The sequence below is a fragment of the Hippopotamus amphibius genome, chromosome 1 (assembly GCF_030028045.1).
Source record: "Hippopotamus amphibius kiboko isolate mHipAmp2 chromosome 1, mHipAmp2.hap2, whole genome shotgun sequence".
NCBI lineage: Eukaryota > Metazoa > Chordata > Mammalia > Artiodactyla > Hippopotamidae > Hippopotamus > Hippopotamus amphibius.
This window is the reverse complement of record NC_080186.1, coordinates 167,400,681-167,427,248: the sequence shown is the minus strand read 5'-3', so window position 1 is coordinate 167,427,248 and position 26,568 is coordinate 167,400,681. Positions and strand designations below refer to the sequence as shown.

At 44.6% G+C, this 26,568-nt stretch overlaps 1 protein-coding gene and 1 long non-coding RNA gene across 2 annotated transcripts in view; one reads left to right on the top strand and one right to left on the bottom strand.

Moving 5' to 3' along the window:
• Positions 1–2,746: 2,746 nt before the first annotated feature.
• Positions 2,747–16,974, top strand: LOC130853396 (uncharacterized). Its single transcript, XR_009053742.1, has 3 exons — positions 2,747–2,807; positions 10,065–10,116; positions 16,847–16,974. It is a non-coding gene; the product is annotated as an uncharacterized LOC130853396 (long non-coding RNA).
• The window catches only part of FSTL4 (follistatin like 4), a 394,347-nt gene continuing 371,815 nt past the window's right edge, over positions 4,037–26,568 (bottom strand). Inside the window, exons 12-15 of the mRNA XM_057735151.1 lie at positions 22,915–23,064; positions 14,274–14,381; positions 7,418–7,527; positions 4,037–5,311 (exon numbers count right to left, since the gene is read on the bottom strand). Of these exons, the coding sequence (XP_057591134.1) occupies positions 4,609–5,311; positions 7,418–7,527; positions 14,274–14,381; positions 22,915–23,064 (1,071 nt within the window). The 3' untranslated portion in view covers positions 4,037–4,608. The remainder of the gene's footprint in view (positions 5,312–7,417; positions 7,528–14,273; positions 14,382–22,914; positions 23,065–26,568) is intronic.

The window sequence follows — 26,568 nt, the reverse complement described above, 5'->3', positions numbered from 1 at the left end:
ACGTGTGGAGAGCCGCTTGTCCCTGGGCTGGGGGTGGGGAGAATCAACAGTTACTGCTTTGTGGTATGCAGGCTGAGCCCTCTACAGCCCTCTAGGGCATGGCCTGCTCCCTGGGCCACAGGGGAAAGGGATGGTCCCATATGAGTCAAGGTGAGCTTGGAAAGAGGGGTGTATGAATTGTGGTTTGTCCAAAAACCAAGCACATGCTCAACACTCTTGTATTGGCTAAAGAAGCCTCACTGTGAATTTTGGAGGTCAATTCCCGCTCTTCCCCTATCTTCCATAATTTCACACATTGTGTTTGGTTAAATTCCCAATGCTGCTCACAGGTCCAAAAGATGCATGAGACCCCGCTTGCTGGGATCCCAGTGTCTGCTGGGTGGCTGGTGCCTAAACCCTGAAGGTCCAGATAAGTTGCTGAAATCCTCAAGTGGCTTGGCAGGTAACTTGGTGTAGACAACAGAAGGAAGTGGGTTGCATTCGACCATGTATTTGGGGACTTGCAGTCACACCTTGAGGATAAGCACTATATATTTCCCCCTTGAACCTTTTAAGCGTCTCTGTTCTGTGATCTCTATGATTTTGGAGAGAAATCAAGGCAGCTAGTGACTTTCTTGAACAAAACTGCTTTGCCTATGTGCCAATCTGGGAGCAAATAGCAGCATCTGGCCCTATGAGAAACTTTTCACTTGTACCCCAAAGCAAGAAAGCGGATGCAAAGGCCACTGAGGGGCTGGTATGGTGGTCAGTTGAATTGCCTCTTGACCTGTAGGAGTGACTCATGAGCAGGAGGCCCCAGGCACAAGAAGGGAGCAGGAAAAGCAGAGAACAAAGTGAGGGTGGAGAGAGGAGTAGCTCAGCCTTCTAAGGGCTTGGCTGAGACGTTATGGTCTCTATTCCTGTCTTGACAGTTTCTGTCTGATAATAGCTGAGTTTCCTGACAGTTCTGAGTTTTCTCTAGTCTTGGTCACCTAACTCCAAAGGGCTGTGAGCTAGGGTTTGGGGGTGTGACTGTGGGCAGCAAGGGGCTGTGTCCCAGTGGGTTTTGATTGCACAGAATGGGATCTGGGGTCCTGGGTGGGGAGAGAAGGCAGAGGACCTCACGTCAGCATTGCTGTCATCCTACTTCACCTGTCTGGCCTCCTGGCTTGGAGGCCGTGTTCCAGGGATCCTGGGTGCAAGGAGGAAGATGTGAGGTAGATTGGTGGATGTGTAGGAGGGAGTTGGGAGCAGTACCAATGCTCCTGGAGGCTGGCTTCTGAAGAGGAGGATGGGAGAGTGAGCTGAGGGATTTGGTAATGAAATTGGTGCAGCATCCGTGGTATTGGAATGAAACACATTGTAGAAAGGAATGGATTGCTTTTTAAGCCCCTTGTAGAAAAATATATCCATCATGAATCTGTTTCACATCTCAGTTCTGAGATCTCCTTAAGTTCACAGGTGATTTGGTCAACAGAAAAGAAGTGGGGGCTGCATGACACCAACTCCAGGCTGCTTTCCTTAACGAAGATTCAGCAGTTACAATTCCCTATGACATCAAGTGGCTCTTGTCTTTATTTGGGCTTGAGACCTGTCCTCAGGGCACTTACCTGGAGCTGGGAGGCTGAGATGGGGGTGTGAATCGCAGGGACTGAGCTTCTGTCTCCCATGACACTATCTCTAGGTCATAGAATCTGAGGCTTGGTATTAGTGTGGCTCCAGCCTAGATTTTACAGGGCTCTTCCAGTTACTTCTAGGGGCTTGGGGAAAGAGGTAGGACCCTCGAATGAATTGGAGACTTAAGAAAGGAGCCTGGGCCAGCCCCAGGCAGGGCTCGCTGGCTTAGTGTTGCTGGGGTGATGGCATTTGCCTCATTGTGTATGGGTCACACCCAAGCTTACTTGTGCAGAAAGTGCATGCAGGCATCTAGAAGCAGACAAATCCCTCTTCCAACTATCAGTCCGTGGGTGGCTGGGCAGGGTTTTGGGCCAGAACCTCCACGTGGTGTCCTGCTCACCTGGGCAGAAGGAGAATGAGGGCTTCCATTTCAAATCCTTAATGTCACCATAGGTGTTGATGACTTGCGTGTTTGTTAGTCTGAAAAAAAAAATCTATGTTGAATTTTTGTGAAATGAATTTTATTTCAAAATCCAGTAATTTTGAAATATTTCATTATGTAAGTGGCTTTTGGTAAAACGAGTACTCCTTTAATGTGAAATATTATTCGATAGACAATGATTTGTGTTCATCAGAAGGGTCGCTGGCTGTTGCGATGACTTCATACCCCAATGGCTTTCAAACTGCCTCTGCTGGGGCTGAAGTGTTGGAGGAAGGACAGGTGGAGTCCTGGCCAACCTTTTAGTTGGTTGCACTCTTGAAAAAACATTGACTTTCCTGCCTTTGTGGATTTGCAGATTTCACAATTTTCAGGGCTGTGATTCCCTGCTCCTATTTAATTATGTCTGAAATGCTGGCAGCAGGACTTAAACTGGCCATCTGCAGCTTTGTAACTGCACAGTGACAACAATGAATGGCAAATAAGCTTTCCAGACACACTTAGAAGCGGAAGAAATAGTGGAAAAGGAACAGGTGCCGCCAAAGTCACTCCCAGTAGAAAAGGCCAATTGGGACTGGACGGGTCTCTTACTCAGGAATCCTGCAACCCAGAGGGTCTCATGTTCTGGCCTGGCAGTCAGTGAGCTCTTCCTCACGCAGGCTCAGAGAGACTTTCTTTTTTTTCCAGGAGCTGCCACAATTCAGAAGATGTTTCCAAAGGAAGAAGCGCGTGAAAGTTGGAGAATTTCAGTGATAGAAGTGGGACTTTGGAAGTAAGTGGTCAAGAGATTGGGGCAGGAATGAAAAAAAAAGGGGAGATCCCAGTTATTGTGAAACTAAATATTAGGCTTTCGAGGTCAATTTCCTCAACCTATATCTATACATTTTATCTTAAAAAAATCTATGAAGGTGCACGTCTAGGCACACTCCTGGGAGTTGTTGGGGACAAGAGTTTGGTGGACTAAGATGCATGAGACACACCAGAGGATTGGTTGATGTCAGGAACTCTGTGGGGGACAGGTGGGTTGGGCAGTTAGATGGGAGTGAGACGCTGTATTTCTAGTGGGGCAGGGTCTGTGTCTTCCCTTCTCTGAAAAGGGCCATTCCTCAGCAGCCCAGGAAAATCATGGCCATATTGGCAGGTGAAGGCATCTAAACTAATGTCTGTGATGGGACCACCTCGTCCAACTCTAGGTGGCTTGAGAAATGACCATTCAAGCCAGAAAGCATACAGGTGCACTTTGGCCACTGACGTGCATGAGAAGGAAAAAGGTATTTTGATAGCCCAAGGGAGTCTCTTCCTTGCTGAGATTCTCTGATACGGGTTGTTGAGTTGTAATTCTTTGATGCCCACTGGAGAGTCCACCACAGCCTGAGACATTTGCAGCAGTGCCAGCCTCATCCTTGTGTGGTATTGGGGAGAGAGGGGCCCATGTGTAAGAAACACTTACTGAAATGTGCTGTCTGTGCCATGATGATGCAGGGATTTGGGTGTCAGCTGAGTACGAGCACCACAGGAAGATGAGAAATGGGGTTTTAAAAGGCATAGCCTAGGGAACCCACCGGGACCCCACTTGTGTTCTTGGGGTTTCTGCATTGAGCCTGGAGGCCACTGTTCTGCAGGCTGCCCACATCTTTCCAGGCAAGCTTGATCTGCCCTGAATCTGGGGTACTGGGCTGGCTAATAAATGTCCCCCTTCACTGGTGAAAAGCAGGCACACAGGGTTTGTCTTGGTCTCTTGGGGTCTCAACCCAGAACGGAGCCTTTATCAATGTGGTGGCGTAATCTGCACTTGGGGGTGTCTGCGGTGTAGAGGACCACGATCCCTTGATGGCCATTGTCTTCTTTCTGGCTGTGAGATGTGGGGCAGTAACTCTCAGAGCCTGGCCTAAGGCAGGGAAGAACACAGCTGGACCTCCGAGAGCCTCTTTCTGCTTACTAGCATTTGAGATTATAAAAAATTATTTTTTAATCAAAATTTCCAAAATAAAGTGAGTGATTTCCCCATCCCCCAAGATGCAATAAGTCTTGTTGGTTCTCCCTCAGTCTTACAACAAGTCAAATGGAAAGAAAAGCAAGAAGCAGCTGCGAAGGAGAAAATGAGGTCCAGAGCGAGGGCGGATGTGGCGCTCACGCCAGGAGGGAGAGCCCTGCTCCTGGGAGCCTGTGTCTCCAGGCCCTGCTTCAGGCCACTCCCTCAGGGTGAAGTCTGGCTGGACCCAGCGGTAAAGAATGACGAGGCGAAGGCAACCGACAGAAGCGTCCGCCTGGAGAGCAGGAGCTCCTGGTTCCACGGCGGCCCAGGTCACGTGGCGCGTAGCTGGGCGCAGACATAATTCCTTTACACGGCAGCATGTTCTCTCATCGTAGCTCATCATAGCTCAAGGCAGAAATCATACGTCCTAACGAAAAACCCCGATCTCGTTAGCAGCGCATACCTTATACTAGGAAACTTGCAAGGAGACCAGTGTTGAACCACAAAGCGAATACAGGTTTTTGCTTTTGTCTGTAGAAATGTACAGGGCGCCTGCTTGGGGCTGCGGTGTCAGGACCAGGCGGTGCTCCGTGCTGCTTCATACCTCGCCCACCCACACCACCGTGGTCCCCCCCTTTACGCCCGCCACCTCACAGCGCAGCGCGTTTTGCCTCCCGTTGATGAGAAACAGCGACTCCCGGGCGGGCGTGAGGAGGTACTGCCCGAACAGCCCGCTGTCCCTCACGATCCTGCGGGGCCCTGCCCAGGGCGGGGCTGGCCCCGCGGGCGGCGCCGGCAAGCCCTGCAGCACGCGCGTCTTCCCGGTGGACAGCTCCAGGAACAGCAGGTGCGGCTCCGTCTCCAGCGCAGCGTACACGTAGTACTGGTCGCCCTGGGTGAAGGAGCGCTGGAAGGCCACGGCGGAGACGCCCTGGCTCACTTTCAGGTCATAGAGGGTCTGGATCTCCCCCCGCAGCGTGATCTCCTGCACGTGCAGCCGGGGGCTGCTGGCGGCGGCGCTGACCACGAAGCGCCCGTCGGGGGATGTGTGTGGGGTGCCGGTAACGCGGCCGTTGGGGCCGACCACCGCGTCCGTCACACTGTCCATCAGCAGCTGCGGGCTGGCGGGAGAGGAGCGGTCCTGTCGGCACTGGATGAAGAAGTAGCCGCCCAGGTGGGTGTGGGCCATGGCCTGCGGCAGGCAGCCGTGGCTCTGCAGCCCGATGGTCTTAAGGAGCATCAGCGTTTCCAGGTCGACTTTGTGGACTGCAGGGTCAGACTTGTTGAAGATGAAGCCGAACCTGGGAGGAGCCGTAAACTGAGGTCAGAGGTCGGGAGCACTTTTTTTGGGTAAGGGATCTGTCATTTGTCTTAAACAATGGCATCCTTTCTCTTTCCCTTTATCCTAATCCTTTGGTGATCTAACAGACTATTAATAAGATCTACCATTCTGCAAATGGCCTCATAAGTGATTCATCTATGATCTCAAACCAAATGCAGTTGAGTTACAAAATGTTCCTGGATTTATGCTCTCATAACATCTCTTATACATCTTTAGAAATGGTAAACGAAACGCATGAAAGTGCTTTCAGCAGCTTCTCCCTTTGGGATGCCTTTGGTTCAGCTTTCCAGAGGCTTTGTGCCAGCAGGGAAGTGGTGGGCCTACGGCTGCAGGGGAAAGGACAAGAGGTGTCTTCCCTGACTCTCTGCTAGGAGGACAGGATAGGTGAGTCTATATTTGAGCTGTTTTCTGGACTAACGGGTGAGTCAGAACTTGGGGATACAGATGTAAGAGAACAAGGACAGATGTCCTATCCGTGCTCTCTTACCCTTGGAGAAGAACTTGAGGGCAGCCTCTTCCCTGGCCACATTGAAGAGGAACCTCGGGCTGGGGCTGAGGACAGCTTTTACCTTTACAGCCAGATGGCCTGGCACTGCTGTGGTGCCCTGCTAGCTGCAGAGCCTGGGGCAAGTTGCTTGCCTCTCTGAGCCTCTGCAAATCTGAAGAGGGTAGTCCCTTCCTAGCGCTGTTTGGAGGATTAAATCTAAGAGGGAGCTTTAGTGGAAGAGGTCAATAGGTGGTAGCTGCCACATCTGGTCTTTGCGGAATTCCTCTTTGGAGACTGGTTGTGAGCTGCAAAAGGGCCTGACTCCAGGCAGGACTTCCCTCTGATTGTGAGAGCCTCTGTCTAAACCCCTCACTCGCAGAGGCCTTTGGGCACTGTATACACCCACAGGAGTAGAGAACAATCTCTTCCACAGTTTTCTCTTGAATAACAAACTGTGCCTTAGAGTGGGGAAAATGCCCACTTTACAGCATCCTTAAAGGGCCAGAGCATGGAAAGAGCAGGAAAGAAAACCCCATGCTTGTAAGAACCTGTAATGTAAAAGCCACACATAGGTTCTGCAGAGCCTGGGTTTGTACAACTCCTAGCTGAATTCAGCTTCTTTGAGGGGCTTTACCACTTACAACCATTTTAGAGGCTCTTCCCCAGGTATTCTCTGCAATGAGATGGGGAGGCCAAAAAGTGGTTATTTTTTCCCTTGGGCAAGGATAAATGGGCGAGCCCTATTTTTACAAGTCCGGCTTCAGCTTGCAAAAATGAGTCATTTCTTCCTGGAAAACGGTGCTTGATGTCAGAGTAAAGGAAGGCATAAATACTGCCACAAGACATTTGGGTCTTGATGACTTTATAAAAGGGCACTCTCAGTCTGCTGGCAGTGGTGTCTTGACAGAAAGTATCAGGGGTTCTCTGAAGTGAATAGGGAAGGGGAGTGGCCAGGCTGGGCTAAGGCTTGCAGTCAAGGCCATGGTTGTTATTATTAAGCTGTTCTTTTGGAAGGTGGCAAACCAGGCACTCAGGAGGCCTTGTTTCCTTGTGGGCCCCCTGTATAGCTGCTCTGGGGACTCCTCGAGGAACCGCAGGTCATGGTTAGCAGAGAATGAGGCCAAATGGGGCACTGAAAGGAGACCCAGCTTTGCATTTAGTCTGACTCTGCCAGTTCCTGGCTGTGTGACTTTGGCCAGTGTGTGAACTTCTCTGAGCCTAAGTTTTCTCATCTATAAAACAGATTCGAGACCACCTCTACTAGTTTTTTGCATCTAACAAGGAGAGGGTGCTCAGTGAACCATGGTTGTTTCCCTCTTTTCTCTGCTGTCCTCACCTAAAGATGAGACTTCCTGATCTCACTGGGTACCTGAGGATATTAGGAGCTGGGTGTCTTCCTTAACTTTATTAAGGACTAGGGATGGGTCTACTTCTCTGTCCCTTCCTGATGGGGTCCAAAGCCAGCCCAGGAGGAGCTGGGGAGAAAGAGAAAGGAGCAGGGCCACTCCTGGCGAAGCTGCCCCGTGCAGGGCTGAGCTGGGGCGTGGAGCAGCTTAGGGCGTTGCGGGCTGTCTTCACCTGATGTGGTTGATGACGAGGTTTGTTGGGGGAATGAAGAAATCGTCCACTCCTGTGAAGGGTGTGCGGATGACGTGCTGGCCCTGGCCGGTGCTGGCCTCCGTGATCACCTACAACACAGAATGGGAGTCCTCGTGAGGGCCTATCCAAGTGGGGGCTGGAAACCTGCAGACATACGCACGCTCGGTGGCAACCGCCAGCAAACAGGCTGCGTGAGAGAGAGATGATGGGCAAGTCACCATCTTGGTTGGGGGGCAGGCAGGAGCAGAGCAGGAGCTGCTTGGGAATGGCAGTGACCCATCCTTCCTGGGAGGGGACGTGGGGAGACAGGAGGGAACGCCCGAATTGCTCCCTGCTGCTGGGTCAGGCCTGCCCCCGACTGACCGTGGTGCATGTTGTCAGCCGCTGTGATGTGACAGTTGAGCAAGGACTTGTGGGGACTGTGTTGGGGCTTCTGATGGAGGTCCCCGGAACCGAAACACCTTTGCTCAGAGTCAGCCTCCCCCACAACAGGGAATCCCACCTTCTCAACACCTAGGCCACCCTGGGAAAAGGGGGAGAGAGGTTTTAAATAACGAAAATGCTAAGTGGTGGAATTGCCAACTGGTTCTGTATTTTCCCTCGATGCCAGGTAGCTGGGCCAGTTTGTTGGGAGTCTCTGTCATATGCTGCTCACAGAGGTGCTCTCTGAGAACTGTGACTCCATAATTCATTAAAGAAAGCAGGCATCCTTTCAGAGATGCTGGCCATGTCATTTAGATGCCTGTGATGCTGGGGAGGGTTCCAGTTTCACAAAGGGGACTTGCTGTGAGAAGAATCAGGCCCTGTGTTTTATATGTATTGGTCACTACCGCTGCCTCTGTTCCCTTGGAGGTACTACTTTCTCCCCTGCAGACTTGGCAGGAGGCAACTTGAGCCATTCCTTGCTGTGTGTCCTTTCTGTGTCTGTATCAGGGAAGGGCATACTGGCAGCACAGCACAGAGTCGAGCGATGTCCGAGGTTAGACAGGATGAGAGCGTGGTCTGGAGGCCCTGCCAGAAAGTCCCCTGTGGTCAGGCTGGGCTTTTGTCCATCAGCTACTGAGGCCTTGGGCATGGGCAGGCTGGAGACACCAAGCCAGAGAGCCTGTGTCCTCTTGCCTTTTGCATGTGCTCATCAGCCTCCAAGTTCTAGGTGATTGCCCAGAAAGGTGGCAAACCTCAGCCAAATGAGGGGCTTGGCCAGCTTCTGGGCAGTTTTGGCTGGAGGACCTCAAGGACAAGCCCAGACCTTCTTAGCAGGACAGGAAGCAGATGCTAGACCCTGACCAGGGAGGGGAGACACTTTTTTTGATTTTCATATTGTGGCCACGTATAGAGAAGGAAGGGTTCAGATTTTTGCAGCCTGAGGACAGTCTGTGATGGGGCTTTGTGACTCACATGGCTTAGAGCTCTGGATGCTTTTACCTTTAAAGAGTAGGACTGCCTTCTGGCTCTTACTTTAATGACAAGACAAACAGCACCTGCCCCCAGGGCAGGTTTGAGGCTTGAGTTTTTCGGACTGTTCTTCCCTGGAGGGGTCAGCAGGCAGAATGCCGGATTAGAATGAGGAGGGCTGTGATTTTTAGTCTTGGGGCAGCTCTAAAGTTCTAAAATTAAATTATTTTCCTGTGATTAAAAAAAAAAAGGCCAAATGACACTTCCATGACAAGTCCATGGGAAAAAATTAGAACTAGGCATTAAGAAAATATCACTATTAGGAAACTGTATTTTAGAGAGTCCAGGTGAAAATGCCAGAGAATTCCAAGAAGCCATGCAATCATTGCTTGGTATCAGGCCTGTCATTTTTGCTTATAATAGAGATGGAAAATTACAGGCTGTCAGCGGTCCGCGTCATTCACGCTTCACCACCCTGACACCCTATATTCAGAGGTTACTTCATCAAAACCCAGTATCATGGGCCATTGAACTGATATGGACTAGTCAGCCTCGTTTCTCCAATGAGTCACGAGTTCCTTCCTGGCCTGTGTCCCAGCACATGGCTGGGCACATTCCTGACCAAAAGATAACGGTTGAGCCTCTCAAATTTGCTGGCTCTATGGACTTGGTTCAGGAGATGGACATAGCTGGCTGGGTATCAGGAGATGTCAGCTGGTAGTCAGCATGAGGTAGGGAAGGCTGAGCATCTGCTTCAGAGGGGCACACGAAGCCAGCTGAGAGGTGACAGCTGGGGAAGGGCAGGGAGCAAGGTATCGAGTAGGATGGGCAGAGAGGCAGCTGAAAGCTGGGCCCAGGAGTGGGTGGGTAAGAGCGTGATGGGCAGGGTCTGAGACATGCCAAAGGTTCAAACACTGGCTCCTGGGGGAAGGCCTTGGTGGAATGAGCCTCATTTATAGAACCACCTCCATTTAGTCACAGCAAAGTTTGTTTAACCAGTTCCTGAGGGTTGGATATTTAGAAATGTTAGGATGATATTTTGAATGTTTTGCAAATATAAACAATGTAGTAACACATAATGTTGTAGCTAAATCGTTGTGCCCCTCCCTGATCATGGTCTTTGGATAAGTTCTGAGAGGTCAAGTTGCTGGATTGAAAGCAATGTTTTGAAGCTTTTGGTTCACGTTTCCAAATTGTTCACCACAAAGGCTCTACCCGTTGACATTTTCAGGAGCAGTTTTGGCAAGCCGTGGTTTCCTGAGCCCTAGTCCACAGAGATGAAGGTAGGTTTACTCAATTTATTTCGTTTTCTTGTCATAGTGCATTTCTAAGACTTTCCAATTATGGTGATGGTGGGCATCACGTCTAATTCCTGATATTAATTAAAATGCTTTTAGTATTTTGTCATTTAGGCACAATTTACTCTTGGTTTCTGGGAAATAGTCTTCATTTATATCTTCTATTTCTAATTTTTATTCGATCTGAAGAGAAACCAGAGTATTACTTTTAGTTTTTTTTAAAAAAATGTCGGCTGTATTTAGTTAAATGACTTTCCAGCATTTATTGAAAATAGTTTTTTCTGTTTTAATTTGTGTTATGAGTAATGTTGACTGATTTCCTGAGAATGAACCATTATTGCGTCCCAGGAATTTGTTCCCTGCTCAAGCAGTTAGATGCATTGTTGGATTCTATTTTTAATATGTTTAGAATTTTGTATATAGAATTTTGTACATTCTACATAAGTGGGATTAGTTGGTAGTTTTATTTTTTAATACTAAGGAGCTGCACATTTTTTCCCATGTGGTCTGAGATAGTTCAAATGATATTAAAATTATCTACATTTTAAAGATTTGATAAAACTCAGCTGTACATTTTTCTAAGGTAGATCTTTACTCTTTAAAAAATCTTTTCTCTGGTAATTGTTCTATTTCAATTTCTCCTTTTCTTAGGTCAGTTTTTTCTTTTTTTTTTAAATTGAAGTGTAGTCGGTTTACGATGTGTTAATTTCTGCTGTACAGCAAAGTGACTCAATTGTGTATATATATATATATACACACACACACATTCTTTTTATATTTATATAAATATTATATTTATATCTTTTCCATTATGGTTCATTCCAGGACATTGAATATAGTCCCCTGTGCTATACAGTGGGACTCTGTTGTTCATCCATTCTATATGTAATAGTTTACATCTACTAACTCCAAACTCCCAATACATCCCTCCCCCACCCCGTCTGTTCTCTATGTCTGTGAGTCTGTTTCTGCTTCATAGATAGGTTCATTTGTGTCATATTTTAGATTCCACATATAAATGATATGATACTTGTGTTTCTCTTTCTGACTAGGTCAGTTTTTTTTCCTGCATTTTACAAACAATCATCCATTTCTTCCAGGTTTTAAAATTTGCCATCTCAGAGTTGCAGTGTAATATTATTTTACAATTATTTTCATCCTCCTTTGCCTGTAGTAATCTCTCTTTTCTCATTCGTCATTTTGTTTATGTCCTTTTTTTCTTTATCAGGTTTGTGAAGGATTTATTGGTTTTTGTTTGTTATTTTTTGTTTTGTTTCTACTAATTCTAGTCCTTTAAATAATTCCTTCCTGCCAGTTAACTTTGTTCTTTTTCTAATCTCTTAACACAAATACATTCTCTGCAGGCCTTTAAGATACAAATATTCCTTGTGTACAGCTTTCTCTGTATCCCATAGATTCTGATGAGAAGTAGTCTCTTTTTCATTGCTTTTGAGACAGTTTGTAAATTTCTCCTTTTAATTTCCTCTTTGATCCAGTAGCGATCTAGGAGTGTTTCCTTATTAGGTAGGTCACATTTTAATTATTTCTAATTATCAGATAATGTAGCCTATAACACTGACTTTTACAAAATTTAATTTTTATTCGTGATTACTGATACATGTATATGTGGATATGTGAAAAAATTCTATTCGGCAGAGGAAAGGTTTTCTATATGTTTATTAAACCAAGTTCCTTATTCATATTATTCCATTTTCCCATGTCATTATTTTGTCTCCTTGCTATGTACAATTTAGGTGCATTTTGAACCAAGTTCTCCTCATATTTTTAATCACTCTTGTGTTATGTAGTTATGTTGTTTGCTATCTATTGGCTGTTTGTCTTCACATAATGTCTCTCCTTATGCTGTTTAGTGCTTTTAAATTTGACTTTGTCTGATATTAATATTACACCATACATCTATTTCTGCTCCTTTCAATTCAACCTTTTATTATCAATTTATGTTTCTTGTAAACAAGTTATAGCTAGTTTTCTCTCCCTCCCTCCCTAACCCAATCTCATCATCTCTGCTTTTAATAGGAGAAATCAGTTTGTCACATTTGGAATTAGCTATTTAACTATCTCAGCTATTAATTTCAAAGCACATTCTCTATATCCTCTCTTATCCCTGCAGGATGACATTTTGGGGTATTTTTACTCCCTCTTCTTTCCTCCACTCCCTACCTTTACTTTTACTGAAATATTTTATCATCTTTCGTTAGAGCCTGGTATCAGAATTTCTCTTTCAATGCATCTCTCCTTATGCAAATGTCCATATTTAGCACTTATTATACATTTCCAGATAGTCTCTCCTCATCCATCTTATTTTAATTTTGGACCTTCCTTTCTAGATTTCTTCCTTATACCTGTCTCCTCTTTATCTTGGTGTCTCTGATCTGGTTCACCTGCTGTTTTTCTGGTATTTTTCGTGATACGCTCTCTGAATTCTTGCATATGCTTAGGTCTTTTGTCCTGACAGGTAAATGATACCTTGGATATCAGCCCTTTTATCTTAGTAGCAGGTGCATGTGATGCCACAGTCTTCCAGCTGCTGTTGCAGGTGAGAAGTCCAATATCAACCTGATTGTTCTTTTACAGCTGATTTGTTCTTTCTGCCTTGAAGCTTGTTATATTTTTTTCTTTATTCTTGGAGGTCCAGAGTTTTACCAAGAAGAGCAGAGATGTGTTATTTCTCATCAAGTTAGCCTGGAACTTATAGGTCCCTTTTAATCTACATGATTTGCTTTTTCAACTTGGAAGTTTTGTTCCACATTTATTTAATGTTTGACTCTATTCCAACTATTACCATCTCTCTCTCTCTAAACTTCTTTTGACTTTGAAACTTATTTTGAGACTTCATGTCTTAATCTTATATTCTGTGATTTGAGGATTTTCTTGCTTTTTATCTTTTAGGCTACTATTTTGAGTCTCAGTAGAAACCATGCATTTTTCAACTCATCTACTGCAGTTTTAAATTATGAATTTTTGTTAATTTTTAGTTCTAGAAAAATAGGTCCCTCCCCTTGAATTTCCTTATTACCAATTTTCTGGGCTTATACTCTGTCCTGAGTGACCTTTATTCTGGCTCCCAGGTCTTCTAAGGACTTGCTGTCATCAGCTTGCTGGGGCCCAGGACATGTAGCTGGTATCCACTGAGGGACAGTAGTCTTGGTTTGTAGGAGGTGAAGTAGTGTCCTTCTCCTGGCCCAGCAGTGCAGCAGTAGGTAAGGCAGATGGCCAGTCCCCAGGAAGAAGCTTCTGCAGACTGCGTGTCCCTGGCCTCTTACTACTCTTGGGAACAGGGTGAACTTAGCTCCATCTGCAGCCCTCCTCAGCTGGGGTTCTGAGAGAGAATAAAACCCTAATATCCTGAGGGATCCATGCAATGAATTAATTTCTCTTCCGCACATCTAGAGTGGTTGCATGCACCATCATTGGGAGAATAGAGGGAATGGGAATTAAAATCACCTTTTGCAGGGCTTAATCCTCTCACGTACCCCAATGAGAAAGGCTGAGCCAGTCACACTCAGCACAGGGTTGGTGTTGACCTTCCCTGACTGTAGTGGAAGGGATCCTACAGATGTCCTGGGCCCAAGCTCTTCCCAAGAGGCAGTACAGGGCAGTGGCTGAATGTATGGGCTGCAGGGCTGAACGTATTGCCTAGGTTGGATCAGGGGCCAATTATTGAACTTTCCTGTGCCTGGCACACTGTGAGCACTCAGTAATATGCTTTGACAGTGTTCTCTAGCCCATGCAGCCCAAGGTGAAGAGAGCCTTGGCTCCCTTCTCAGTGCTTCAAGTCCAGAGGTTCATTTCTGCTTGGCCCCAGCAGCTCCCGGCTCAGGAGAGGCAAGTGTTTTGGGGCTGGGCTGGGTGGGGCCCAAGAGCTACATTCTGTTTGTTATGACATCAGAATCTTATCCATCATCAGCGTTACTGTCTTTAATAGCAGGCCTGGCGGAAGATACCCTGTTAATTGCCTATAAGGGGCATTAAAGGGGCATTATCCTAGGATGTTTCCTACTCTCCCCTCAGCCTTCATGGGCATACTTTGGATCAATGTGATTAGCCACCTAGAGAAGCAGGAGACATTTATTAGATAGGGAGAGAGCAGGTGGGTGTTATCTTCCATGTACTCAACATACCTGGAGGCTTGGTTGGGACTTCTGCACATTCCCCCAGCTCAGGACCCACACTTGGTCATGTGATTTGTCATAGGACAGCTTAGCTGGCAGAGGGTCGACACCTATGGACTTGGAAAAAAAAAAAAAGCGACATGTTGGTCATTGTTATAGAAGCTGAGTCATTTCTAGGTCACTCTTGGATGAGTGGAAAGCCAGCCTTGCAGCCTTGACAATGAGCCTGTTTGGGAATCGCAGGTAGAAACCCCCCCTTCTGGGTTTGTCTTCAGAGGCATAAAATTGGTTGTCAGTAATGTTCTTCCTTTTAAAAATTTCTTGCATGTTTTACTTAAAGGGGACCCAGACCATCTTGACAAAAGCCTAAACACAGAGGTTTTTTTTCACAGTTTTCCACTCAAGAATCAGCTTCAGGACCCTCTCCCATCACTTCTCCTGTAAGCCTTTGGGGCCTGTTGATCCCTTAGCATCCTTCCCTAGCTCTTCTCCCTGGGTCATCTGAGACTGACTTTGAAATCATCCATTATCACCTGTCTCTTAACTTTGTGCAGACTTTCTTGTACATCATTCACCTGGAGCCTCTGGGACTCAGACTGTAGCATTAGGCAGAGTCTTTTTCTACTGCTGTAACTGAAACTTTGCTATTTTATGAGGACAGAACTTCCCCAGTGGCCCTGTCAAATGGAGACTTTTCAACTTCTCATAATGTAGTTTTATAAGTTCCAAAACTTGGTTTTGTGATGCCACTGACTCCTGCTCTTTTTGGCACTGGCCAAAGTCCTAGTCACTCCCATCGTTCACTAAAGATGCTCTGTCTTCCCTGTCACTACCTGAGCCCCCAAGTTTGGTGCCTTCACACAAAGCCCCACTTTCTCAGTTCCTTCTTGGTTTCAATGATCTTTTCCCCTTCCCCACTGCAGCCACCATAGCTTATACCTTGTCAACCAATTTCTGAAATTTCAGTCCACCATATTCTAGCCTTTCTGATCTGGGGGGGAGAACTATCTTTGCCCCACTGGTGAAAACTTCTCTAAAGAAATGTCCATGGAATCCCTGAAACCACTTCTTAACTGAACTGTTCTACTGAACTGTTCCAGAGCTTCATGTCAAATTCAGAATGTCTAACTTGACATTTCAGCAAGATTCCACATGGTTAACCATTCCCTTCTGGAAACATTTTCTTCACTCAGGCCCCCATTCTGGCTTCTCTTCCTCATCCTGACTTCTAAATGTTGGCATGCCCCACATCTTCACACATTTGACCTTCTCTCTATCTACATTGTTTCCCTGGGTGAGCTCATTCAATACACGGCTTCAAATAACTCACTATACTCTGATGCCTTCAGAGTTCACTCCTCTGTTGGTGACCACAACTTTATCCACACCTGGCCTCCTGGTTTCGCCCGTCCCTGCTGAAATGCGCTTCTTCCCCAGTCATCACCCTCTTTGAAGTCTCCTTGTACTTTCTTGCTCTAACTAAAACCTCCTCTGCCCTGAAGCCTCCAGTCGAGGCTGTTTCTGTTTTCCTATGCTTCACATACCCCAGGTCCTTTGTTCATGCCTCCAGCTACTTGTCCTTGTTCCTCTCATGTGCCAGCTTCCTGGCTGCTTCCCTTAACTTACCAAAGGCTTCAGGATCTGGTACTGTCTTCCTCTACCCAGAGCTTCTTAACTCACCAGTAATGATGCCATCCTGACATTATCTCTAGTTTCCTGTATTTTCTCTCACTCTTTTAAAAACCCTCTTGATTACACATTCTCTTCCAGCTATCGCATTTGTCTGCCCGTTTCACACACTTCCCTAAAGTTTGGACTGCAGGCATTCTCTCTCCTTTCTGCTTAAACTTCTCCAATCATATTTCATATTCTCATTCTGACTGAGGTGGTATGGAGCAGGAGACTGAAAACCTAAACCAAAAATCTGACATTCAGAACAGAGCTTTCCACAGTCTCAATATGCTAAGGAGCAAAGACATGGAAGGGAACAGGTCCTGAAGAACACACCAGGCTCTCAGTTTAAAGACCTGAAGGGCTACCTACTAGGAGTGACTCAGAGACTGACTAAGCCTTATGAAAGCTGCAGCTCAGCCTTGATTCAACTTAGCACTTGATTAAAGTGATTCATTCTCCACTCTCTCCCTCTTCCTAGCAGAGAAAAGGGGAAACCCTCTTAAGTGGATGACAGCCATATAAAGTCTCTACAATTTTATATGGAATTTGACATTGAGAAAAAATTACTAGGCCTTCCAAGATACAGCTTATATGACTGCAAACAACATAAAAAAGATAATAGAAACAGACCCACAGGTGATTCATAAAAAGATAATTTAAAAGTTGTATGTGTCTATAAAAAGAATGAAGCAGAAATTCTAAAAGTGGCAACACCTGAAATTAAGATCTCAATAAATAGGTTTTGTTAAATATTCCTTAGACACAGGGGAAGATTGGATTAGTGAACTGAAAGACCAGGTGATAGCATATACCCAATTGAACCACAGAGAGACAAAAAAGGATGGAAAATAAGAGTGAAAGAGATGTGTGGGACACAATGGAAAGGTCTAACTTTTTTTTCCTTTCAGACTTCCCAAAGAAGAGGTGAGAGAGAGTGAGACAGCAGAATATTTGAAGAAATAATGGTGGTGAATTTTTCAATCTGATGAAAAATGTTAATCCACACATTTAAGAACCTCTGAAAACCCCAAATCAGGATAAATACAAAGAACAACATACCTGGGCACATCATATTAAAACTGCTAAAGACCAAAAAGAAAATCTAGAAAGTAGCCACAGAGAAAAAAAGATACATTATCTTCAAAAGAGAGACAATAAGACTGACAGTTGACCTATTAACAAAAACAATGGATGATAATGAAATGGCATCTTAAAATGCTGAAAGAATATAAATGCCAATGTAGCCCTCTATATCCAGTGAAAATATCCTTTACAAATAAAGGGCAAATTTTCAAACAAACAAAAACTATGAGAATCTGTTGGCAGCAGACCTGCATTAAAAGAACTATTAAAGAAACTTTTTCAGTCAAAATAAAAATGGTCCCAGACAGAACTATGTACTTCAGGAAAGAATAAAGAGCAATGGAAAAGGCAAATATGTGGGGGAATATAAATGACTATCAACTGTACAAAATAATAATAGTCACACCTTGTGGGGTTAAATTATATGTAGAATTAAAATTCATTCCCACAATAGTGCCAAAGGCAGGAGGAAGGTTAAAGGAGTTTAAGTGTTCTAAGGTTCTATCTTTATTGGGCAAGGGAAGTAATAATTTGTATGAGACTGTATTGAGTTAAGGATGCATGCTGTAATCTCTGTGGTGGTAATAATAACAACAATGATAAAAGAATGCATGGACAAGAAGCTAATAGAGGGAGAAATAGAAGAACAAAAATGTTTGATTAATCCAAAAGAAAGCAAGGAGAAGAAAAATGCAACATAAACAGGTAGGTCAAATAAAAAAAAACAGTTAAGATGGTAGTCATAACCATATAATTAGATTAAATATACATGGATCAAATAATCCAAGTGGAAGACCAAGATTATCAAACTAGATAAAAGCCAGAATCCAAATACATGTGGTTTTATATATAAGATCACCTTTAAATATACAATGTACAAGGGTTGAAAGTGAAAGAATGGAAGCATTATACCATGGTAACACTAATCAAAATAAACATGATTTAGCTATATTAATATCAGACAAAAATAGACTTTCAGGGAAGAAGCTTTTCCAGAGATAAAGAGGGATATTTTGTAAGAAGAAAGAAGTCTTCCTCCCAGGAAGATACTATAATTTTAAAGCAAAAATGGGTGGAGCTTGATAAATCTACAATCATAGTGGGAGACTTTAACATGCCTCTCAGCAGCTGGTAGACTAAGTGGACAAAAAAAAAATCACTTAGAATATCTGAACAATACAATAAACCAACTTGACATAATTGACATATATAATATTATACCTAAAACATTAGAATACACATTCTTTTAAAGTACACATATAACATTTATCAAAGTTGATAAGCTGAGTTATAAAGCAAGCTTCAATAAATTTCAAAGGATTGAAATTATTCAGAATACTTTCTCTGGCCAGGGAAATCAGTAACAAAATGTTAGCTAGAAAGTCTCCTATCATATTTGCCATGAGAAACCATAACCACAACCCTAGTTTTTATACAACTTTCTCCCAACAATGAGCCTGCACCTAGACAGCTGAACATTCCTGGGGAAAAAAAGATACAACTGTCCTCACAGGTCTGACTTTAAATTTGCACCCCTTATCCTTAAGTGGGCCTTCACTATTGCCCTGAAGTCCTATCACATTTCCCTGGTCAATTCAATCTCACATCCAACTTTCACCTCTTTCCTTAGACCTCCAGCCTTGGTGATAATTTTCCTTCTTATTTCACTGAGAGAATAAAGGCAACCAGAATAGAAGGTCATCCAACTATCACCAATTGTACCACCTATTTGCACCTGTGCCTGAATACTTTCTATTTCTTCCTGTTATGATGAGAGAGTGTGCTTTTACCTTAGGCTGGCATATCCACTTGCATGTCCTAGATTCCACCGACTACTGCCTACTTCGATGATGCAGAAGAAACGGAAGAACTTTGGGAGAAGTTTTTCCCATTAGCATACAAATGTTGTAATGCCACCCATTCTAAAAGTTTTTTCAGCATCTTCTTCCAGCTACCAACTCATTTGTCTACTTTTACTCATATTTATAGCAAAACCCCTCAAAATGGTTGTCTGTATTCACCATCTCTACTCCCTCTGACTCGAACTGGAATCCACCCCCTCAGGCTTGCATTCTGCCATTATCATCCTATTGGTTCTTGCCAAGGTGATCCATGTGATACCAAATCCAATGGTTAGTTCTCAGTCTTCATAGCATACAAATGCTTTCAGCAACTTTTGACACCATTGACCACTAACTCTCCCTTAAAACGCTCTTTTCTTGGCTTCTGGAACACTACCCTCTCCATTTTCTTCCTACCTTTCAGGCTACTCCTTCTTGGACTCCTTTGTTGCCTTCTTCTCTTGTTGCTGATCTTTAAGTGTTGGAGTACCTCAGGACTCCAACCTTGACCTCTTCCCTATCTATACTTCTCTCCATGATTTGCTCCAGTTCACTGGATTTAACACAGTTCACATGGTGATGATGCCCACATTCATATCTCCAGCCTAGACCTCTCCTTTGACTCCAGACCTCTTTATGCAACTGCTTACTTGACACCTCTCTCTCCATATATGTGTGTATATATATATACATAGATTATGTGTGTGTATATATATATATATATATATATATATAATAGCAGCTAAACTTAACAGATCTAAAGCTGAATTGCTAATTTTCCCCTGGATCTGCTTCATGACCTGTATACCCTGCCTTGTTCAAAGCTTCTATCAGAGTGTATTAGTTTCATATTGCTGCAGTAACATTGCCACAAACTTGGTGGCTTAAAACAACACAAATTTATTCCCCTACAGTTCTGGAGGCCAGAAGTCCAAAATTAATTTCATTGGCAGAATAAATGTCTACAAGCTAGTGCTCCCTCTAGAGGGTCTAGGGGAGAATGCATTTCCTTGCCTTTTCCAGCCTCTAGAGCTGCATTCCTTGGTTTATGGCCTCTCCTTCCAATCTTCAAAGCCAGCAGTGTAGCAAACCTGCTTCAGTCCCACAGCTGCCTCCTCCTCTGTGTTGTCACATTTCTTCCTGCCTCCCTCTTATGAGGATATTTGTGCTTGCAGTTAGGGCTCACCCAGATAATCCAGGATAACTCCCCATTTAAAAATCCTTTATTAGAACAAAATTTGCTACAATTTGTATGGAAACAAAAAAGACCCTGAATAGCCAAAGCAATCTTGAGAAAGAAAAACAGAGCTGGAAGAATCAGGCTCCCTGTCTTCAGATTATACTACAAAGCTACAGTCATCAAAACAGTGTAGTACTGGCACAAAGACAGAAATATAGATCAATGGAACAGGATAGAAAGTCCAGAGATAAACCCACACACCTATAGTCACCTAACCTATGACAAAGGAGGCAAGAATATACAATGGAGAAAAGACAGTCTCTTCAATAAGCAGTGCTAGGGAAACTGGGCAGCTACATGTAAAAGAAGAAAATTAGAACACTCTCTAACAACATACACAAAAATAAACTCAAAGGGATTAAATACCTAAAAGTAAGACTGGATAATATAAAACTCTTAGAGGAACGCATAGGCAGAACATCCTTTGACATAGATCTCAATAAAATCTTTTTTGATCCACCTCCCAGAGTAATGAAAATAAAAACAAAAATAAACAATTGGGACCTAATTAAACTCAAAAGCTTTTGCGTAGCAAAGGAAACCATAAACAAAACAAAAAGACAACCAACAAAATGGCAGAAAATATTTGCAAATGAAGCGACTGACAGGGATTGATCTCCAAAATACACAAACAGCTCATGTAGCGCAATGTCAGACAAACAAACCCAATCAAAAAAATGGGCAGAAGACCTAAATAAACATTTCTCCAAAGAAGACATCCAGATGGTCAAGAAGCACATGAAAAGATGTTCAACACCACTAATTATTAGAGAAATGCAAATCAAAACTACAATGAGGTATCACCTCACACCGATCAGAATGGCTGTCATCAAAAAAGTCTACAAACAACAAATGCTGAAGAGAGTGTGGAGCAAAGGGAACCCTCCTACCCTGTTGGTGGGAATGTAAATTGGTGCAGCTATTATGGAGAACAGTATGGAGATTCCTTAAAAAACTAAAAATAGAGCTATCATATGATACTATAATCCCACTCCTGAGCATATATCTGGAGAAAACCATAATTTGAAAAGATACATGCACCCTAATGTTCATTGTAGCATTATTTACAACAGCCAAGACACAGAAGCAGCATAAATGTCCATCAAAAGAGGAGTGGAAAAGAAGATGTGGTACATATATACAATGGAATATTACTCAGCCATAAAATGAATGAAATAATGCTGCTTGCAGCAATATGGATGGACCTAGAGATTGCCATATTGAGTCAGAGAAAAACAAATATCATATGATATCGCTTATATGTGGAATCAAAAAAATGAACTTATTTACAAAACAGAAATAGAGTCATACATGTAGAAAACAAACTTATGATTTCTGGGGGGTGGAGGGGGAGTAAGGATAAATTGGGAGATTGGGATTGACATATACATACTACTGTATACAAAATAGATAACTAATAAGGGCCTACTGTATAGCACAGGGAACTCTACTTGATACTCTGTAATAACCTATATGGGAAAAGAACCTTAAAGTGGATATATGTATATGTATAACTCATTCACTTTGCTGTACAGCAGAAATGAACACGACATTGTAAATCAACTATATGCCAATAAAAATAAGTACAAAAATTTTTAATTTAATCACACTTGCAAAATCCCTTTTACCATATAAGGTGACATTCATATGTTCTGGAGATTAGGATGTGGACATCTTGGGGGCCATTATTCAGCCCACCACACATAGCAAATGGCATCACCATTCTACAGTTTCTTAAATTATTATTAAAATTATTATTCCTTTCCCTCAAACCTTACAGTCAATCGAGCAGAAAATCTTTTAAGCTCCATGTTTAAAATACAGCAAGACTTTGGTAACTTCTCACCACCTCCACTGCTGTCATCGCCTCTTGCCTGGATTATTTCAGTGACCACATCTGTGTTCTATCTTCCAGTCTGCTCTTAACTGAGCAGCAGATTGACTTTTTAAAAGTGTCAGATTATGTCACTTCCCTGATTAAAACATCCGAATGGCTTGCTGTCTCATTGGCCTTTGTTTACTCCCGACTTCGCCACATCCCACTCTCCCCTTCATGGCTGTGCTCCAGCCCCACTGGCCTTCCCTCTGCTCCCAGAGCAGGAGTCCCATCTGGCATTCAGATCTCAGATTCTGTTCACCTCCAGAATGAGGGCCACTTAAAAATAGTCTTGTAGTTCCTCTGTCCCTTTCAACCCATAAATAGCTCTTACCATCTATAGCTCACTAGAATCCTGATTTATGGTCTGTCTCCCCAACTAGAATATAATTTCTAGGACTTGCTCATTCATGGCTGTTTTCAAAACATCTAGACCAAAGTTTGGCACGTAATAGGTGATAAATACTTGATAAGAAATGCACATGAGGACTTCCCTAGTGGTGCAGTGGTTAAGAATCTGCCTGCCAATGCAGGGGACACAGGTTCAAGCCCTGTCCGGGAAGATCCCACATGTCACAGAGCAACTAAGCCTGTGCACCACAACTGCTGAGCCCACTTGCCACAACTACTGAAGCTCACCTGTCTAGAGCCCATGCTCAGCAACAAGAGAAGCCACTGCACTGAGACGCCTGTGCACCACAAAGAGTAGCCTCTGCTCACCACAACTAAAGAAAGCCCCTGTGCAGCAACAAAGACCCAATGCAGCCAAAAATTAAAAATAAAATAAATTAAAAAAAATGCGCATGAATTTACTTTGCTTTTCTCCCCTAGTCTGACTACCTCTCCTAGGAACTGGGGCGCGTGTGGAAAACAAAGAAGGATGTGGCAAGCTGTACCCCAGAACTGGAAGGTCCTCCCTCCCTGAGAGATATGTACCTGGAGGACTTTCTGGGCCTGCACGTCGACCACGAGGACTCTGCTCAGCACAGGTTGGGCCACATAGATGTAGCGGTGCCTGACGTTCACTGCCGACGCCCACTGGCAGGGCTGAGTGGTGCCTCCTTCCCTCTGAGGACAGATTTCTTCCTGTAAAGGAGACAAGCTGAGATATGTTCCCCTGCCATCACTGGCTTCTCCTCCCCTGACCCTCCTTTCCCTTTCTTCCTCTCTCAGAATTATTTGCATCCACAGATCATGGTACGTGCGCCCTCCTGCATCACCAGCTTTTCACTCCACCTCCCCGTTCATCTTTCACCTCCTCCCACTCCTCCTGAGACTGCAACTCCCTTTGCTGCCTCTCAATCAGCAGCTGCGAGGTCGGTATTCTTCCACTCTTGTGAGCTACCTTCTCCCTCTCCTCATCCCCATCCATCATACAAAGAACTTCTGTCAATGACCAGACTCCTGAAGGAGTTACCTACATGCTCTCTCGGCTTCTTACCATCTCACATGCTCCTTAATCCTCTGGCTTTAGTCCTCAGTACACAGCTGACAGTGTTCTCATCAAGCTCCATGCCAACCTCTCAGTTATTACCTTCAAGGTCTGCCATGATTTTATGTGAACTTGGGGCATCATCTGACACTCTGTTGACTACTCCTTGGTTCTTTTCCCTCCATCCCCCTCAGTGGCTGATCCTTCTCTGTTGCTCAGTCCTACTCTGTTTGCTGATCTCTAGATGCTGGAATGCTCAGGGGCCACTCCTGAATGACTTCTCTAAAATCCACTCGTTTTGCTAATCTTTGTTAATCCATACCTATGACTTTAAATAATCTACGTGCTTACAATTCCCAGATCTTTAGCTCAGCCTTCTTCTCTGAACTCCAGGCTGAGCCACTTCCTAGCTCTACCTGGCTATTTAATTACATCTCAAATGTGTAAGTCCAAAATCAGCTCTCAATTTTGCCTCCCAGTCCTGCTCATTCCATTCAAAAAATGGCAGCTCCTTTAATTATTTTAATTCCTTAGACCAAACCTTTGAGGTCATCTTTGACTCTGCTTTCTTTCCATGCCCTCGGCCTTCATCCAATGCATCAAAAATCATTTCAGTTTTACCTTCAAAAATTAAACTTTCCAAGCACTTCCACCTCTGTCACCTTGGCTCAAGCCACATCTGTCCCTTGAGTAACTGTTACAGCATCCAGACTGTGCTCCTTGATTCTATCCTGACCTTCTGACTGGTTCTTGACACAGAAACCACAGGGATCACTGTGAAATATGTCAGCTCAACTCCCTCCAACACAATAACACTCTTTCTTGCTCAGAACAAAGGCCAAGTCTTTTCTAAAGCCAATGAGGCCCTGAACACTCTGGTTCCTGGAACTCCTCTAATCCATCTCTGCCTTTTTTCTCCTTTTCCCATCCATCCCATGCGTGTGGCATGCTTGCTCTTCTGCACTCACGCCCCCCCTCCTGCACCGGGGTCTGCGTGCTGGCTGTTCCCCAGCTGTCTACCTGGTTTATTTCGTGTCCTTCAGGTGTCAGCGTACATGTCACCTTCTTGAGCCATCTTCTCTGGCCTCACCGAGCTTAGCGCCCCGGCACCCTCACTGCCTCATCTTGCTGCGTTTCTCATCTACCACTTGACCTTCTGCATTTGTTTGTCTGCCTATGTTTACCCTTTCTTTTTTCACTAGGTCTTAGGCTCCTTGGGCAGGCTCCTTCTTGGGCTCACTGCTATACTCTTAGCACCTAGTAAAGTGCCTGACACAAAATTGGTGCCTAAAATATATTTGTTGAATGAGTAAAAGAGAAAAGGGGATCTTCTTTTCTCATCTTCCAGGACACACATTTTCATGTTTTCCCACATGACTTGTCCAACGCTGTCTCAGCCTTTGTGGTGCCTCTTGGCGCGTCTGCCGCGTAGCTGCTGATACCCCCACGGTTCTGTGCTAGGTGCCCGACTCCGATCACTCACATGCACCCTTGGCAATCTTGTCTCCCATGCTGGCTTTAGTCAGTACTCACATGCTGATGGCTCCCAGATCTGTGGCTTTAGCTCAGAACCACCTTCCTTACTTCCCACATGTTCTCCTACAGTCACCTCATACTCAGCCATCCACACCTGAACTGGTCCTCACATCCACCCCTGCTCCTGCCTCTGGGTCCTCATCAGCATCTGCTCAGCCAAGCCCAAAGCAGGAACACCATCTTTGATTCTTCCTTCTCCCACACAACTCACTGTGAGTTAGGCATGGAGGACAGCAGAGATTGTCTCCTAAATTTTGGAGTTCTTCTACGTTCCATCTCCAGCTCCATTTCTTTCCTAAATGGCTGCAATAGCTTTGAAACAGGTCTTTCTCCTTTTATACTTGCCACTCTCTGTCATCACATTTAATCCTCCCAATAATCCCAATTTGCCTACGAGAAAACAGAGGCTTAGAGGGGTTAAGTAACTTTTCTAAAGCCACTTAACCTGCTGAGTGATAGAACTGGGATCTGAAGTCACCTGTGCAGATCCTGTTCTAAAGCCTGTGCCCTTACCTATTAATCCTGCCACTTCCTGCTGGGCAAAGTGGACATCTCATCCAGCAGAGAAGCTGGAGATGAGATGCACCAACCTCCTCCTCACCCAACACTTGAGAAAGAGGGTCAGTTCATTGTAACCCTCCTGTGAGGTTCTAGGCATTTTCTAGATGAGAAAAATGTTATTTGGGACTGTTCCATAGCTCACGGAGGTCTTGTGTTGCCTGAAACGCCTACAGGACCTCCCTTACTGCGTCTTGTTCTAGTTTCTTTGGAAAATTGAGCCCTAGTTAGGATCTGAGAGATTTCCCCTGCAAGCTGGTTAGGTTATTGCAAATACATGAGAAATTAGTGCCAATGTGATGGGTTGCAATTATTCAAACCTAACTCCTAGAAATTAACTATGACCACTCTTTCGAGATGGTTTCATGGCTATCACTTTGGAGGGAAAACTTATCAGAGGTAACACTTTAAACTATGATTAATTCAAATGAAATAGCCTGGAAAACAGCTGTTTCCAAGCTGCAAACGTGAGACATGCAACACTCTGAAATACACCAACAACTAGCTCAGCAATGCAACAAACTTGTTTTAGGAACTTGTCTGGGCCAAGCCCACATGCTCCATGCACTCCAAGCCCATCACTGTGCCTCAGTTTATACATTGTATATCCTCAAGGAGAGGGCATGTGGGGGTTTTTAGATGACTCTTGGATTAATGCCATACTTCTACCCTCAGGTAGCTAGGAATTAGTAGAAGTAGTCAGACCTTGAGCAAGGAACCACCAACACAAGGCCAAGTGGGACACCAGCGGAAGAGACAGACTGTGGGGTGTGTGGGGGCAGGGAGGTACAGCCCTGGGGGTGCCTCCTGACAGCTGGGTCGTAAGGGCTGGAAGGGTTTTTCTGAACCTGCTACCTGCAATCGTCTCTTCTGCCTCTGCCCACCGCATGTCACGTTGCCACTTTCTACCTGGCCTCTTATTCACAGCAGCTCTGATGCTTGGGCTGTTCACATGTTTCATGCTCTCTCCCCTGTTCCCTGGGGACCACTGAGGGCCTCCAAGCTCTAAAACCTACTCAGTGCTTCCCATTCCCACTGCCACTGGCTTAACCCAGGTCACCACT